Raw genomic sequence first — 13,780 nt, 5'->3', positions numbered from 1 at the left:
AAACCAAAGTTATTTCTGCAAAACGCTCAACATCCATCAAGGAAAATTCACTTTCCCCTAAACAATTTTAAGCTCAAGCTTAATTCAAGGCTTATGTTCTACATGACCTGGCCTGTGCAGCTTAAGTTCAAATAACATAACAGTTTAAAAATTATTCTAAATGATTTTAAAAGTTAACTACTGGTTTCCTAAGACCACAACAATGGTCGAACATTAGTGCCAGTGACCAAACCATCTGTCTTCCCTGCTACCTCGCACACCTCTCAAGCAAGGCCGGAGTGTTAGTGTGCTTGTAGGCACTCAAATGTTAGATGCATGAATGGCTGGCTATTGATAGAAATCAACTACATCAAAGACGAACATGAGGAATCAGTTAAGGCAAAAAGCAAAAGTAATGTAGGAACAGAACTAAAGTGGAGTTTTTGCTAATGAGTAGCTGAGTGACCTTTGGCAATCCATTACTTAACCACCTTCTCCAGGCATCAATTTCCTCAACTATAAAACAAGGGAGTTAAACCAGACAAAGTTAAAGTCCCTCCTCAGCCACAAAATTCTATTATTCTATGATATCATGATGGTTTCAAAAAGTCAGCCAAAACTCTATTATTCTATGATATCATCCATGGTTTCCAAATGTTAGTCAAACTAAAGTTGAAAATTTAGTCAAGATACCCTTCTAGGTTCTGAGGACAGTATGGTATGCGAGCCAGAGGAAAAAAAGGCTAAATCGTTTACTATGTCTGAAGCCACTAAATAGTCTGTATTTTAATCAATGTTCAAATTAAATAAATACAGAGCTCTTGTTTCAAATTTTCCCAGTTTATGGAAACTAACAAACTGAAATGGATACAATAAAGTAATAATTTGTCCACCAGAAGCTCATAAATCTAGCTATAGTCAAATTATACCTAGAAAATTAGCTGAGGCCTAATATTTAACTACATCATAAGAAGAGAATTTACAATGTTACACTGTAGGAAAGGGGCATCTTTTCTTCAGCTCCTATCTAAGGATAGTGAGTAACAAAAACATAACCCATAATCTCTAGCACTGTAACATAAAATACGAAGCATGCCCTGCCATAGTGCCAGAACGTTCTATCTGGTAAAATGATACTCTGAAAAACAATTTATCATTGACTCCTGCACTATTTAAAGAAGAAAATTATCTTACCAAGCTCATGCATGTATTGCGAGCACAGCTCTACAGTAGAGGTGAAGTAATTCACTCACAGTCTTGACATAACCACCTTTCACTCTCTTTCAAGCCAATCCCTAACAGGAGCACACACACTCTTTCAGTCAGCTGTGCAGCCATTAGTAGCTCAGAGTCGGCTGTTACAGCCAGGAAATCAAAGACACAACAGAGAATTCACAAACATTATTCCTCCCTGCAAGCAACTCCAAGTGCAAATTTGGAGCCCTGTCCCAAAGTTGCCTGAATTTTTTTTGCCCCAGGCAAGTCACTCGTCTCTCTGCTAAAAGTTAGTTGTATGAGGACAGGGATCTTTAGCTGTTTTATTTCACCAAAACATGTCAAGCTTCTAAAATAACGTCTAGTGTAAACTCAGTAATTATTCAATGAGTGATAAATGTTGCTACCGAAGGCAATCAATCAAGCAGGTGATATCTAAATAACCCCTTTAACATTCTATGATTTGAGTTTTTATCCAAAAACATACAAATCCCCCACCAATAACCAAAATAAATTATTCTGAGGATTATATGGCACTTTCATATACAGCAACTATGCAACAGACATCCTGTTATACACTGAAAAGCATCTCATATATGAGGAAACCAACACTCAGAAACATTAATTACTTGCCTGCCCACATATAACAGAAGGAGGAGATAGATTTAAAACTCAAATATGCAGATTTCAAATCCAATATTATCCCACACCATATTATCTACTATAAACCCACATTTTTGCACATGTGCATACATGCACACATACACAAACTTTAGAATTTTTCTTGAAATTGGACTGAATTATCTTAACAAATAATCTAAGGAGTTAAACAATTTTTGAAAAAACGCAAACAATCAAAAAGATAATCCTCGGACATTTCCACTTCTGGGCGAGACCAAGTAACAGGACCAGATAAACTCTCTTGTCTGAAATAACCAAAACCAGACAAAATACATGAGTTCAGAAAGGCAAAGACAGCTAGAGTATGTAGGACAAATTTCCAGAGAAGAGAGAGCTGCATGGAGAGAGAACTTCCAAGATCTGCAGAGGGCTGCCCCTCCAGCCTTTGGCTGAGTACTGCTCAGAGCATGCATAAAGAAGCTACACAGAACAGAGCAAAAATAAAAGGTTAACAGAGGGTAACACTTCACAGGTTCTGGAATATCACCTACTCACATCTGCCAGAGTCACAGGAGCAAGTACAAAGAAAGGTCTTGACTCAGAAATACTTAGACCTACACTGAGCCTGCTCCTGTCCTATCTAACAAGTCTAAATACCTAGACCTGAAAAGATCAAACTGTTTCCAAGTAACTTAACTGAGTACCAGAATAAAACCTAAAAATATTTACAGAAATATAAAAATATCCAGGACCCAACAGGATAAAATTCATAATGCCTGTGTCTATTCATAACTATCAGGCATGCAAAAAAGCAAAATAGATCAACTGAAACCAACGCAGAACTGGCAGATGTTAGAATCAGCTGACATGAAAACGACTGTAACTGTGCCCCCACAAAAAGTCAAGAAGAGACATGGAAGACATGAAAAGACCCAAATCAAATTTCTAGAGATGAAAAAATACACTGGCTAGGGTTAACAGCAGATTAGCATTTCAGAAGATTAGAAATCTGTTTTCCAGCTTTTAATTATTTTGCCAGAATCTCTGTTGAATATTTTATATCCTTCAGCTGTAGTGTGGACCAGCAGTCTGCTGAGAGACAGCTGCGTGCCAAGCCACAAGGTAGCCTTAGTGAAGCAGGGCACTAGAGAATGTGATGGGCACAGTGACCACATGGTTTATACATGGCATAGAGCTATGGAAGCCAAGACGGGGACATCTCACCCAGGGAGCAGGGTTCAGGGGAGAGAGAGTTGGGAAAATTAGGCGACTTCAAAGGAAGCCATTATAACTAATTTATTTAAACGTCCATTTGCAAGTTGACTCCAATATCCTTTTGGATAATAACTAAGTGGGCAAAGGGAAATGATCAAAAGAATGAGAACTCCAGTAAGGCACAAGATGGTGAAGTAAAAAAAAAAAGTATGATTCATTCACTAACTCATTCACTGAATTTTAACTGAACAGTACCTGACTATGTGCCAGGTACTGTTTCAGGTGCTGGGGATATAGAGTAAAACAGTATAAAAGGGTCGCCTGGTGGGCTGCCGTCTATGGGGTCGCACAGAGTCGGATACGACTGAAGCGACTCAGCAGAGGCAGCAGCAGCTATTCAAACAGAATTAAGTTTCCTACAGAGGGAGATAGAAACAACAAAAGTCAAAGTGTTAGCCTCTCAGTCGTGTCTGAGTCTTTGGGACCCCCTGGGCTGTAGCTCGCAGGCTCCTCTGTCCATGGAATTCTCCAGGCAAGAATATTGGAATGGGTAGTCCCTTCTCTAGAGGATCTTCCTGACCCAGGGATTCAACCCAGATCTCTGGCACTGCAAGCAGACTCTTCACCATCTGAGCCACCAGAGAATCCCACCTAAAAGAAAACAAAGTGACAGAACCGAGTGGCACTGAGGGTCAGCCCTAGAGAGGCAAAGCTCTCTGAGGAAGGAACACTAAGCTGAGATACAGAAGGCTCCAGCCCCGAAAAGATCTGCGATAAGTACATAAGGCAGAGCAAGAGTTGACTGCAGACCCTAGGGTGAGAAGAGCTTGGCACCAAAGGAACTAAACGGTGGTGTGGTGGGGAGCAGCGACAAGAGAAGAAACAGGTGGCAGGCAAGAGTCTCCATATAAACATTAATTTATAAAGCAGGACGACGGAAGCCTAGATACATGATATTTATGAATCACTGTTAATTTCTTAGGTGTGATCTTGGTTATTATAAATTTTTAAGAGTCCTTATCTCTTAGACACACACACCAAAAAATATTTTATGCAATTTTCTGAGTTTGCTTCAAAATAATCCAAGCAGAAGACGGGGGGAAGTGATAACAAGGGAGTGGATTGCGAGTGGAGAGGTACAGACCAAACAAAACTGACTCTGAGATGATAACTGTTGAAACTGGATAATGGATACATAGAATTTCACTATACTAGTCTGTCTACTCCTGAATGTTTGAAATTCTCCATAATAAATACATTTTTTAAAAGCAAACTTACTTAAAATATAAGTAATGGTATTAATAAACATAAATGCCCCCTTCACAGGGGAATTTTCAGGGCTGCAAAATTATTCTGTGTGATACTACAGTGGATGCATTTGTCAAAAGCCACGTAATTACAACAGAATAAGCCTTAATGTCTGCAAACTTTTTACAAATTCAGGGGGCAGGAGGAGTTGATGAAGGTAGTCAAAAAGCACAAACTTGCAGTTATAAGACAAATAAGTACTAGGGGTATAATGTATAACACGATAATTAACACTGCTATATGCTATATATGAATGCTGTTAAGTGAGTAAATCGAAGAATTCTCACCACAAGGAAAAGAACTTTTTTTCTATTTCTTTAATATTGCATCTACATGAGATAATAGTGTTCACTAAACCTACTATGGTAGTTATTTCATGATGTATGTAAGTCAAATCATTATGCTGGCCATGTTAAACTTACACAGTGCTGTATGTCAATTATATCTGAATAAAACTGGAAGAAAAAAAATCACGTAGGAGGTCAGAGAATCTGACCTGATGATATACGGAATGTAATAGATGCTCCCTTCCAGAAGCAGCTTTTAAGGGGTTCAGATGTACCCATAAGCTTTCATCAAGAGACCCTGCAAAACCCTCAAAGTCTAAGAACCCCCATCAGAGTACACAAAACTTAGTATATGTGGGATCCATACCCTTGTCTAGGGAAAGGCTCTAAGGCTTTCACAAAATAAGTTGAGAACCACTGATAATTCTCTTGACAGCAACTTCCTAGCCAAAAAGCACGTTTCCATTGTTTTTAAATCTAATGCCATTTTGGCCTTCCCTGCAAGGACATTACTACACAGCCATTACCACAAATACGTTATCACCAGTGAATTTTACAATTCTGAAAGAAAGTTGTGACAGATACCCAAAAAACAAGAAAGGTGGCAAATTATGTCTAAGTCTCCTTTACAATTTCATCTTGTTAAAATACTGTATTTCATTTAGTCTAAATGCACCGTTATTTCTTGTGCCATTAAGAAAGAAAAAAGGCTGTCAATTACCTGATGACTCACCACTGATTGTAAAATGATTCCAATTTCAGAGATGTTCAAATGTGAAAAAGCCGTACATCTGATAATTCATGAGACATACTGTTCAAAAACCCCATTGGCTGGACCCCATCTCAGATCTCCTAAACAAATTGCTCAGAGTAGGTCTTTGAATCTGTATTTTGTTTAAGCCCCTCAGATGACTCTGGTTAGATAAAGACTATGTAAACTGTTAACTTTCAGAGGCAGCACAGTAGAGAAAGCACGCACTTTAGAGTCATACAGCCCCAGACATCTCTGTGACCTCCAGCAAACTGTGTAATTTCCCAGAGTCTCAGCTTTATCTATTAAAAAATGCCAATGCCATCTACTGCCAACGGTTGATAAATAAAAGAAATTAAGTGAAACTGATGACCTAGAGCAAGACATATTTATAAAAGAACACGTTCATTATTTATGAACAAGATACAACATATTCGTCTTAAGAACAAGAATGGGACGTCTGAAATTTCTTTTCAAAAATAGTCTGCCACTCGGCACTATTACTTGCTGAACACAATTGAGAATTTTCAGTAAATGGTTTATTATGTAATTCAGCAATACACACATTTGTTTTGGCACATCACATTTTTAGAGGTCCTACATAAATCAAAGTTGTTTAATAACATCTTGATTAGAAAATATTATACTTGATATACATCAACAATAACACAGGAAAAAACATACTTTTAAGCATAATACAATTTCAGAGTAGGTAATGGCTCTATTTCATGTCAAGTTTTTGTTTTGTTTTAGTATATATAGCTGGCAAGTCTTTTCAGAACACTGGCATAATTGTGTTAAAACCCCAAAAGTAGTCATGTGGAATTTCTCAATTCAGGATGCTCAAAAAAAAAAAAAAATACCCACATTTCATTTGTTTCTAAAGTGACCCTTAAAGTCCAAACAGTATTTCAGGCAGCACCTTCAGAACAGACGAGTCACTCAGGATGTGACTCATAGGAGACAGGTTTAGCCATAACTGGACAGTTCTCCCACGTGTGTAGAATGAAGACCGGGAAAAAAAAAAATTTCAAAACCCACAACTGCACAATGTCTCAGTCTAGCTCTCTCAATGAAGAACACATGGATTCAAATTAACATTGTATCAATACCACCAACCCCACCCAAAACATCCAGGCTTCGGAGCATGCTGCAGCGTGCTAACCCACCTCCACCAGCACCACCTCCTCAGAGTCTGAGCAGCGGGAGGACAGGCCCCGCAGCAGCAGAAAGAACACGCTCACTGCTCCCCCACCCCCAAACACTTGGCTTGAGGTTGAAAAGGAAGAGAGGTGCTGGGAGAAAAATGGCTCATCTCATTTTTCTTTTCCTTCAACCATTTTCAATAAGAAAAAGCTGCTCAAATCTGAAACTTTGATTCCTCTCTGCCTCCTCCCTTTTCTTTAGCCCTCGGTTCTCCCCACTAAGTCTCTCCAAACTCCCTGCAAATTCCTCATAAACCCATGCCACACCCTCAACTGCCCTAGCTGATCCCCTAGTGGCTGAGATGGTAAAGAATTTGCCTCCAACATGGGAAACCTGGGTTCAATCCCTAGGTTGGGAAGATCCCCTGGAGGAGGGCATGGCAACCCACTCCAGTATTCTTGCCTGGAGAATCCCCATGGACTGAGGAGCCTGGCAGGCTACAGTCCACGGGGTGGCAGAGTCAGACACGACTGAGCGACTAAGCACAGCACAACAAGGCTAACTCTCTTCCATTCCCCAATCCATCTTTCCAGTCTGCAAGCCACCCTTTCACTGGAGCCGAAGCTGTCTTCTCTATAACCCCTCTGTGTACTCTCCTTTCCTAAATTCAACAGTTTCGCATTACCTATAAAATAAAATTCAAATTCCTAATCTAATTTCAACCTACCTCTCAGCTTTATATTCTGCCACTCCCTGGTTTTGCCAAATTTTCTCATCTTAGCCACATTACATTGTTCCTACTCCTTGATTTCACACATACCTGCTTCCATACGCCTATGGCTTTGTACTATTTATTTTGCCTAACATGAAACGCTCCTCTTTACTGTCTTTCAAGCTCACCTTTGGAGATGAGACTCAAATGTCCCCTTTCCTAGAAAAACCTTCCCTAAACCCAAGACTCTCCACCCTTCTACAGTCAAAAGCAATCATTCCCACGATAACTTACATCAATCATAAGTATAACTCTTATCTTAATGTGAGAGTTGTAGCTACAACTGTTAGTCTCTCTTATGAAATTTTGAGTTCCTTAAGAGAAGGACTTTAGTAACTTTGAATTGCCATTTTCTACCACAGTATGTGGTACTTGGTTGGGCTTCAAAAATTTTTACTGGACTAATTCGAGAAGCAATGATCTCAACTAGTGTTAAACTGATTTTAAATAAGATGTTAACAATGCTTAACTCTTCCAGAGAGTACTTTGTTTTAATGGAGAGGCGGTTATCCAGAGTGAATTCCTAATTGGTGGGAGGCGGAGTCTATTCTCGGAAGTTCCCTAGACTCCTACGGATGCCCTAGCGCCAGCAACTCTGCTATCATGAACAGTTCATACCATACCCACCGTCCATCAGCAACTTTTCCCCACACCCTAGCTCTGCCCCAGCCACAGACAATTTTCACCCAGCTCTGGACTTCCAGGGAACTCAACTATCAGAATTACCAATTAGACAGTGAACAGGAGAGAACGTGGATAATAGTGAAGACAGATGAGCACATGTGGCAGCACGCTTGTCAATTCTACTCCTTAAGAATTTCAGTTAATCACAGCTCCCCCAGAGCTGACATAGAGGCAATATGGATTCTGGACTGAGTTAAGACCTGGCCCTCTACTCACTGCCCAAAGGGCCCCAAATCAGAGTCCTCATTAGTAAAATGGGGAATCGAATGCCAACACTGCAGCCTAAGCAGGGCCTGGAGCAAACAAACGGATTCCACATAAAGCTTCTGAGGCTTTTGGAGTCTCTATACCAATAGACTTAAATCAAGACTGCATGCCCTACTACCAGGGAAGGAGCTGGTTACATACTTCCTTCAAATCTATAACAATATGCACCCAAAACAGGGATTATTTTGTACCTGACATAGGGAAAAGGTTGCAACATGTCAGCAGCACTCTATAAAGTGTCAACGATTACTGTGACCACCACCACTACTCTTCCTAATATTGTTATTACCAAAAAACTACACGTCACCAGCTCTTCAACAGTCAAAGCCCAACCCACTTTACAGTGTGCCATTTACACACTGTGAAGTGATCACTAGCCTTTAACCCCATCTTCCTAGGACTCCTCTAAAATGACAGTAATGAAATCACAAAGATACTAAACTACAAACAAAGGGAAAGTAGACAACAACACATCAGATATTTCAACAAACTTTTGCATGATGTGCTCGTGTGTGCTTAGTCGTGTCCAACTCTTTGTGACTCTATATGCAAGATGGGACACGGCTGAAGGAGTGGTCAGTGCTTCTCAGGACCCCTGGAGGGACTCAGCCCTGGATGCACCAAGAGCCACCAGCCTGAGGCTCTAGCCTGCCAAAGGGGGAGCCACTGGTGAGGGGCATTCAGAGCTGTTGGGCCCCCAGGTCTGGCAGTTAACCCCAAGTTTTTCTCTGAAGAAACTGAACCACAAAAACAAGAGAGTTGTAAACAGAAGCCAAAGTCTACAGCCTGAATACCGGCACCCTCCATCCCTCCCCAGCCAGATAATTCAAACCCAGGCAGCTGATGTTTCACCAAGCACATCTGAGGCAGCAGAGTGGAGGTGTCTTCTCCACAGATGCTGACCAGTCCTAAAGAAGAGGTGAAGGCGCTGATATATGGGAGGAGGCTCCCAATGAAAAGTCCACTCGCACCCCACGCGAGGCCAGGAGACCTCTCACACACATACACACAGGCTTGCTCTCCCCTAATCAACTTTTCAGAATCTCATTCTTAATTAATTACAGACATGGGAGGATCAACCGATATAATTTAAATGAACAGAAAAAGAACTCTGAAATAAACAGGCACATTGAAGGAAGCAGAAGAAGTATTTTTAAAATATTAAACATACAGAAAAAATTAAAAACATACGCCTGAAAGATAAATGAAGATAATATATCCATAAAATTAGAATAAAATGAAATTTAAACAGGGAACAGAAGGAGTTCTAAAATTTAAAATAATCATTAAAATTTTAAAAATACAAGAGCTTAGAAGACAAAATTGAGAAAATTTCCCCCTCCTTCCACCTCCAAATATGAAGATATAAATAAGAGGCAACATAAGTTAAGGGTATCTGAAGATCAATTACAGGAGATTCAACAACCAAACCAATAGACATTTCGGAAGCAAACAAAAAGTGATGGACAGGAAATTATCAGAAGTAACAGGCATTCTTTAAAACTGAAGGATATGAGTCTCTAGATTGAAAGGCCTCACTAAGACAAGAGGAACCACAGACAGGAGAAGGGGCCACAGAGCAGCTTATAAAATTACAGATTTCTTAAAGACAAAGACCTTAAGCTCAAACAACAAGGAAAAAAAGCATCAGAATGCCTTTGGATTTTTCATCAGAAACCCTTAAAGCCAGGTAACTGTGAAAAATGCCACCAAAAGTAGCAAAAATATATGTATTTTTTTCTAATATGTAAATTCTGTCAAATCACCTAAAAGCATGAGGATAGGATAGACATCTCCAGACATACAAGGCCTGAAATAATTTACCTCCCATGCAACTCTTCTCAGGAGGCTACTGAGGATACACTTCAGTAACATGACGCAAACCAAAAAAAAGAAGGCAGGAGATCCAGGATCAGAGGAAAAGGGGACAGAAGACAGAAGAGAAGGGTACAGAATCTGCAGAGAAAACAAGCCTACCGTTTTCTCCCTCCAAAACAAGGAGGCTCTAAGAGGAAAACAAGTGGAACTGATAGATGATTTGATGTGTTACTTGAAAAAAAATATCAAAAGGCATTTAATATATTTCTTGGAGTGTATGAGAGAATGTAGCCATAGATACAGAATAGACTTATCAAAAAGTTTAAGTCTCTTATTTGCTCCAGGAAAAACAAAAGCGTTTTGGAAAAGAAAACATAACCATTTATGGGTCAACATTTAACTCAGAAGTGAATTTATATTTATGTGTGTGTCTGTATACATACAGTAATGTATAATAAAAATTTATAATATAAATATATGCACAATAATGTAAATACAGACTGCTGGTTTTACTAAAAATGATGTAACTAAACAGGGGGGTTTGGGCATGAGAAGAGGGCAACTGCTCAGTTATTATACTAGGATATCTACACTGATTTCAAAATATGAAAAGTTAAAAAACAGGGAGGAAAAAAAGAGCTAGCTTGGGAAAGCAGCTTCCACTGGAAAGTAGGGCCTGGAAGATGAAAGGCCAAAAGCAGAAGACTATTGCTTTTTAAGTCTTTTAGCGTTATTGATTTTTTAAAAATATGTGCATGTATGAACTGCATTAAAAAAAATTATTCTCATGTCAAAAACAATTAGTTCAATTTATGAAGTCACTACCAACTTCACTTATAAGTTTTGCACTTGGCAATGCAAATTCGTTGTCTTAGAAATATTATAGTGATGGTTAGTTTCTCAAATTAGCTTTTAGAAGGCACTTAAAAAACCATAAAGATACAAAAACACGACACAAGCAGTCTTAATAAGAGTTCCTATGGGAAACTGCATTCTGAGAACCCAGTACGCCTGGTACACATCAGCCCCACCCACTTGCTCTTTCCCAGCCAGGAGTAGCCAAGGAATACTTTCAAGTTAGAAGAATAGATAAAGGAAGAAGAGGGCCTGGATCTGTGCAGGATGGAGAGTCAAGAGACCCACTCTAACAGGTCAACTCTTTCTGTATTAAAGAAAATACTACAGGTCTCCCCTGTCCCAGAGGTGACTGAGGTTTTGATCAGCAAGGAAATTCTCTCTCCCTTCTTCCCAATGGCTCATTCCTGGGCATATATTGGATGTTTATCAGTCAGGTAACAAATACAACATTTCAAGTATTAAATAGCAATTATTCTTTTCCACCACACCATAATCAAACTTCTATTATAAATATCTTCATTTCATTCAATGAAACTTTGTGGTCTATGTCAACACTACGTTTGATTTTTTAAAAAAAGATTATTAAATGTGTAGCCTTGAACAAGTTACTTAGAAGTCTCACTTTCTTCATCTTTAAAATGGGAATAATAATATTCACCTCACTGGGTCACAAGAAAATTAAAGAAAATAACATGTATAAAACATGGAGGAGCAAGTATATGGCAGGCACTCCATGTCAGCCTCTGGTTGTCCCCTGTCCCTTCCCTCAATCCAGTTCAGTTGCTCAGTCGAGTCCAACTCTTTGGGTCCCCATGACTGCAGCATGCCAAGCTTCCCTGTCCTTCTCCTGGAGACGATTTCTTACATATAAACAAAGCCACAAATTATATACACATTTTTAACCAAAAAATCTTTACAAAATCATGCACAATACATAGTATTTTTAAAATGAGTAAATTACTATTTTTAAAATATTATTTAATTAATGTGATGGGTTAATTCATAAACAATATTTTTCCTAAACTTTAGTCTTGTTTCAAGCACTAATCCAATTTGCAATTTTCATTCAGCTAAACTAAATTCCGCTAATTCTGCTAGACTGCAAAGAGGATTTAGAATGGCAGGACATTACAAAAACACAGCATTCTTCTTTGGTTAAAAACTACAAGCCCATATATGTAACAATGTCTAAATAGTCTGCTTAAAAGCAATTCCGCTTTAACACTAAGTCGACTTCAACAGGCTTCAAGAAAGTCTTATGACTTTTAAAGAACAGGATAAAATGATAGATAAAAGTAATTTTTCCCATCAAACACTCAGATGTACCACAAATCTGAGATGAAATAAAGACGGAAAAACAAACTGTGGCTCTTTGGCCCATAATACACAACAGAAAGCGAATGTCTAGGTATCTCCAAGTACCAAAGACTTCCTATTTGGGGCCACTTCTAATAGAAATTAGACCTTCCTCTAAGGGGTTACTTCCAGAATCCACAAAGTCCTATTTTTCAAATTAATTCCCCAATAACAAAACTAATTAGGTAGAACAGAACCACCAGCTGACCCAAAGCCAAGTTCTCCTTTCCTTAGAAGGTATCAACGTAGAAGAGGGGCCCTGAAATACGGACCAGTCCAAACTCCAACATATCCAAGACAAAAACCAAGGTACTGAAGAAGCTAAAAGGTCTGGTACCTGGAGATTCATTCACTATTATAAAATACGCTTATCGTCCCTGATCTGGAGACTGCCTCGAACACGTAGCGCCCTTATAACCAACTTCTTTCATTTAAAGAAAATATAAACCTATGATAGCAGCAAAGTATCAGCACAGTAGTGTTGCCTCTACCAGGGCATCAGAATCACTGCAGTTCCTAAATAAAACGTGGATTTCGAGTACCCGAAGTCCAGGGCCCTAGAGCGACACGTATAGAGGAAGGGTCAAAGAAACTTGGAGCGGCGGGGAAGAGTGCCTCTAAGGAATAAGGCGAAAGGCCGAAGAGGCTGTAAGCAAGCCGGAATGGAGAAGCTCGCCGGCGGCCGAGGGGTCCCCGGGTCTTTAGGCGGCTTGGGGAGTAGGCCGGAAGGCTGGCCCGGCGTTGGGGGGAGGCGGGCAGGGACCACACCTCCCGGCCAACACAGCAAGCAAACGCCGGGGCCCGGAGGCGACCCTGGAGCTGGGACCGACCCGCCGGCGGTCCAGCGCGCGCGGACTGGGCCGGAAGCACCCGGGCCCGGGCCGACCTGCCCGCCCTGGCGCAGGCGTCCCCACTCACCGATGAGCCGGCGCACCTCATCCTCGCTCAGGTAGAGGCTCACGCTGGGCCCCGCGGCCGCGGGCGGCAGCGCCGGGGGCCGCGAGGCCGGGGCGGCAGCGGCGCCAGGCGTGGGCAGCAGCGGCAATAGCGCGAGCAGGAGCAGCAGCGGCGGCGGCGGGGCCTTCAGGCCGCGGGTCCCCGGGAGGCGGCCCTGGCCCGGCGGCCCCGGTCCCGCCGTCCCGCGCATGGCCACCGCCGCCGCCGCTGAAGAGAAGCGTGGGCCGCCCGCTGCGCCGCCGCCGCCCACCCCCGGCCCCGAGCCCCTCACAGCCCCGAGCCGGGGGCGGCCGCCCAGCTCATCGCGCCGCCGGCCCGTGGCAGCCGGCCGCCGCTTCAGACCGCCGGAGCGCGCCGCCGCCGCCGCCGCCTCCTCCTCGGCGGCATCGTCCGCTGCGGGGAGCGGGTCGCGGCAGCGCGCGCGCGCGCCGCCGCTGCCGCCCTGAGAGCGCGCACGCACGCACCGCCTCCTCTGTGCGGACCCCGAACCTCGCGAGGAGCCCTTTGCTTTTCGAGTAGCATTGCTGGCCTAGGACTCTCCGGTCA

The 13,780-nt window shown here is 41.7% G+C and overlaps 1 protein-coding gene across 2 annotated transcripts in view; it reads right to left on the bottom strand.

Moving 5' to 3' along the window:
- Nucleotides 1–13,571, bottom strand: part of RYK (receptor like tyrosine kinase) — a 108,863-nt gene extending 95,292 nt beyond the window's left edge. The window contains exon 1 of one of the 2 annotated variants that reach the window (XM_070794608.1): nt 13,196–13,571. In XM_070794608.1, the coding sequence (XP_070650709.1) occupies nt 13,196–13,424 (229 nt within the window). In that variant the 5' untranslated portion in view covers nt 13,425–13,571. The remainder of the gene's footprint in view (nt 1–13,195) is intronic. The other variant, XM_070794613.1, reaches the window with a different exon arrangement.
- Between the last annotated feature and the right edge of the window lie 209 nt (nt 13,572–13,780).

The sequence above is a fragment of the Bos indicus genome, chromosome 1 (assembly GCF_029378745.1).
Source record: "Bos indicus isolate NIAB-ARS_2022 breed Sahiwal x Tharparkar chromosome 1, NIAB-ARS_B.indTharparkar_mat_pri_1.0, whole genome shotgun sequence".
In the NCBI taxonomy this organism is placed as follows: domain Eukaryota; kingdom Metazoa; phylum Chordata; class Mammalia; order Artiodactyla; family Bovidae; genus Bos; species Bos indicus.
Note: the sequence above shows the minus strand (reverse complement) of the source record. Positions and strands in the feature narration are given on the sequence as shown.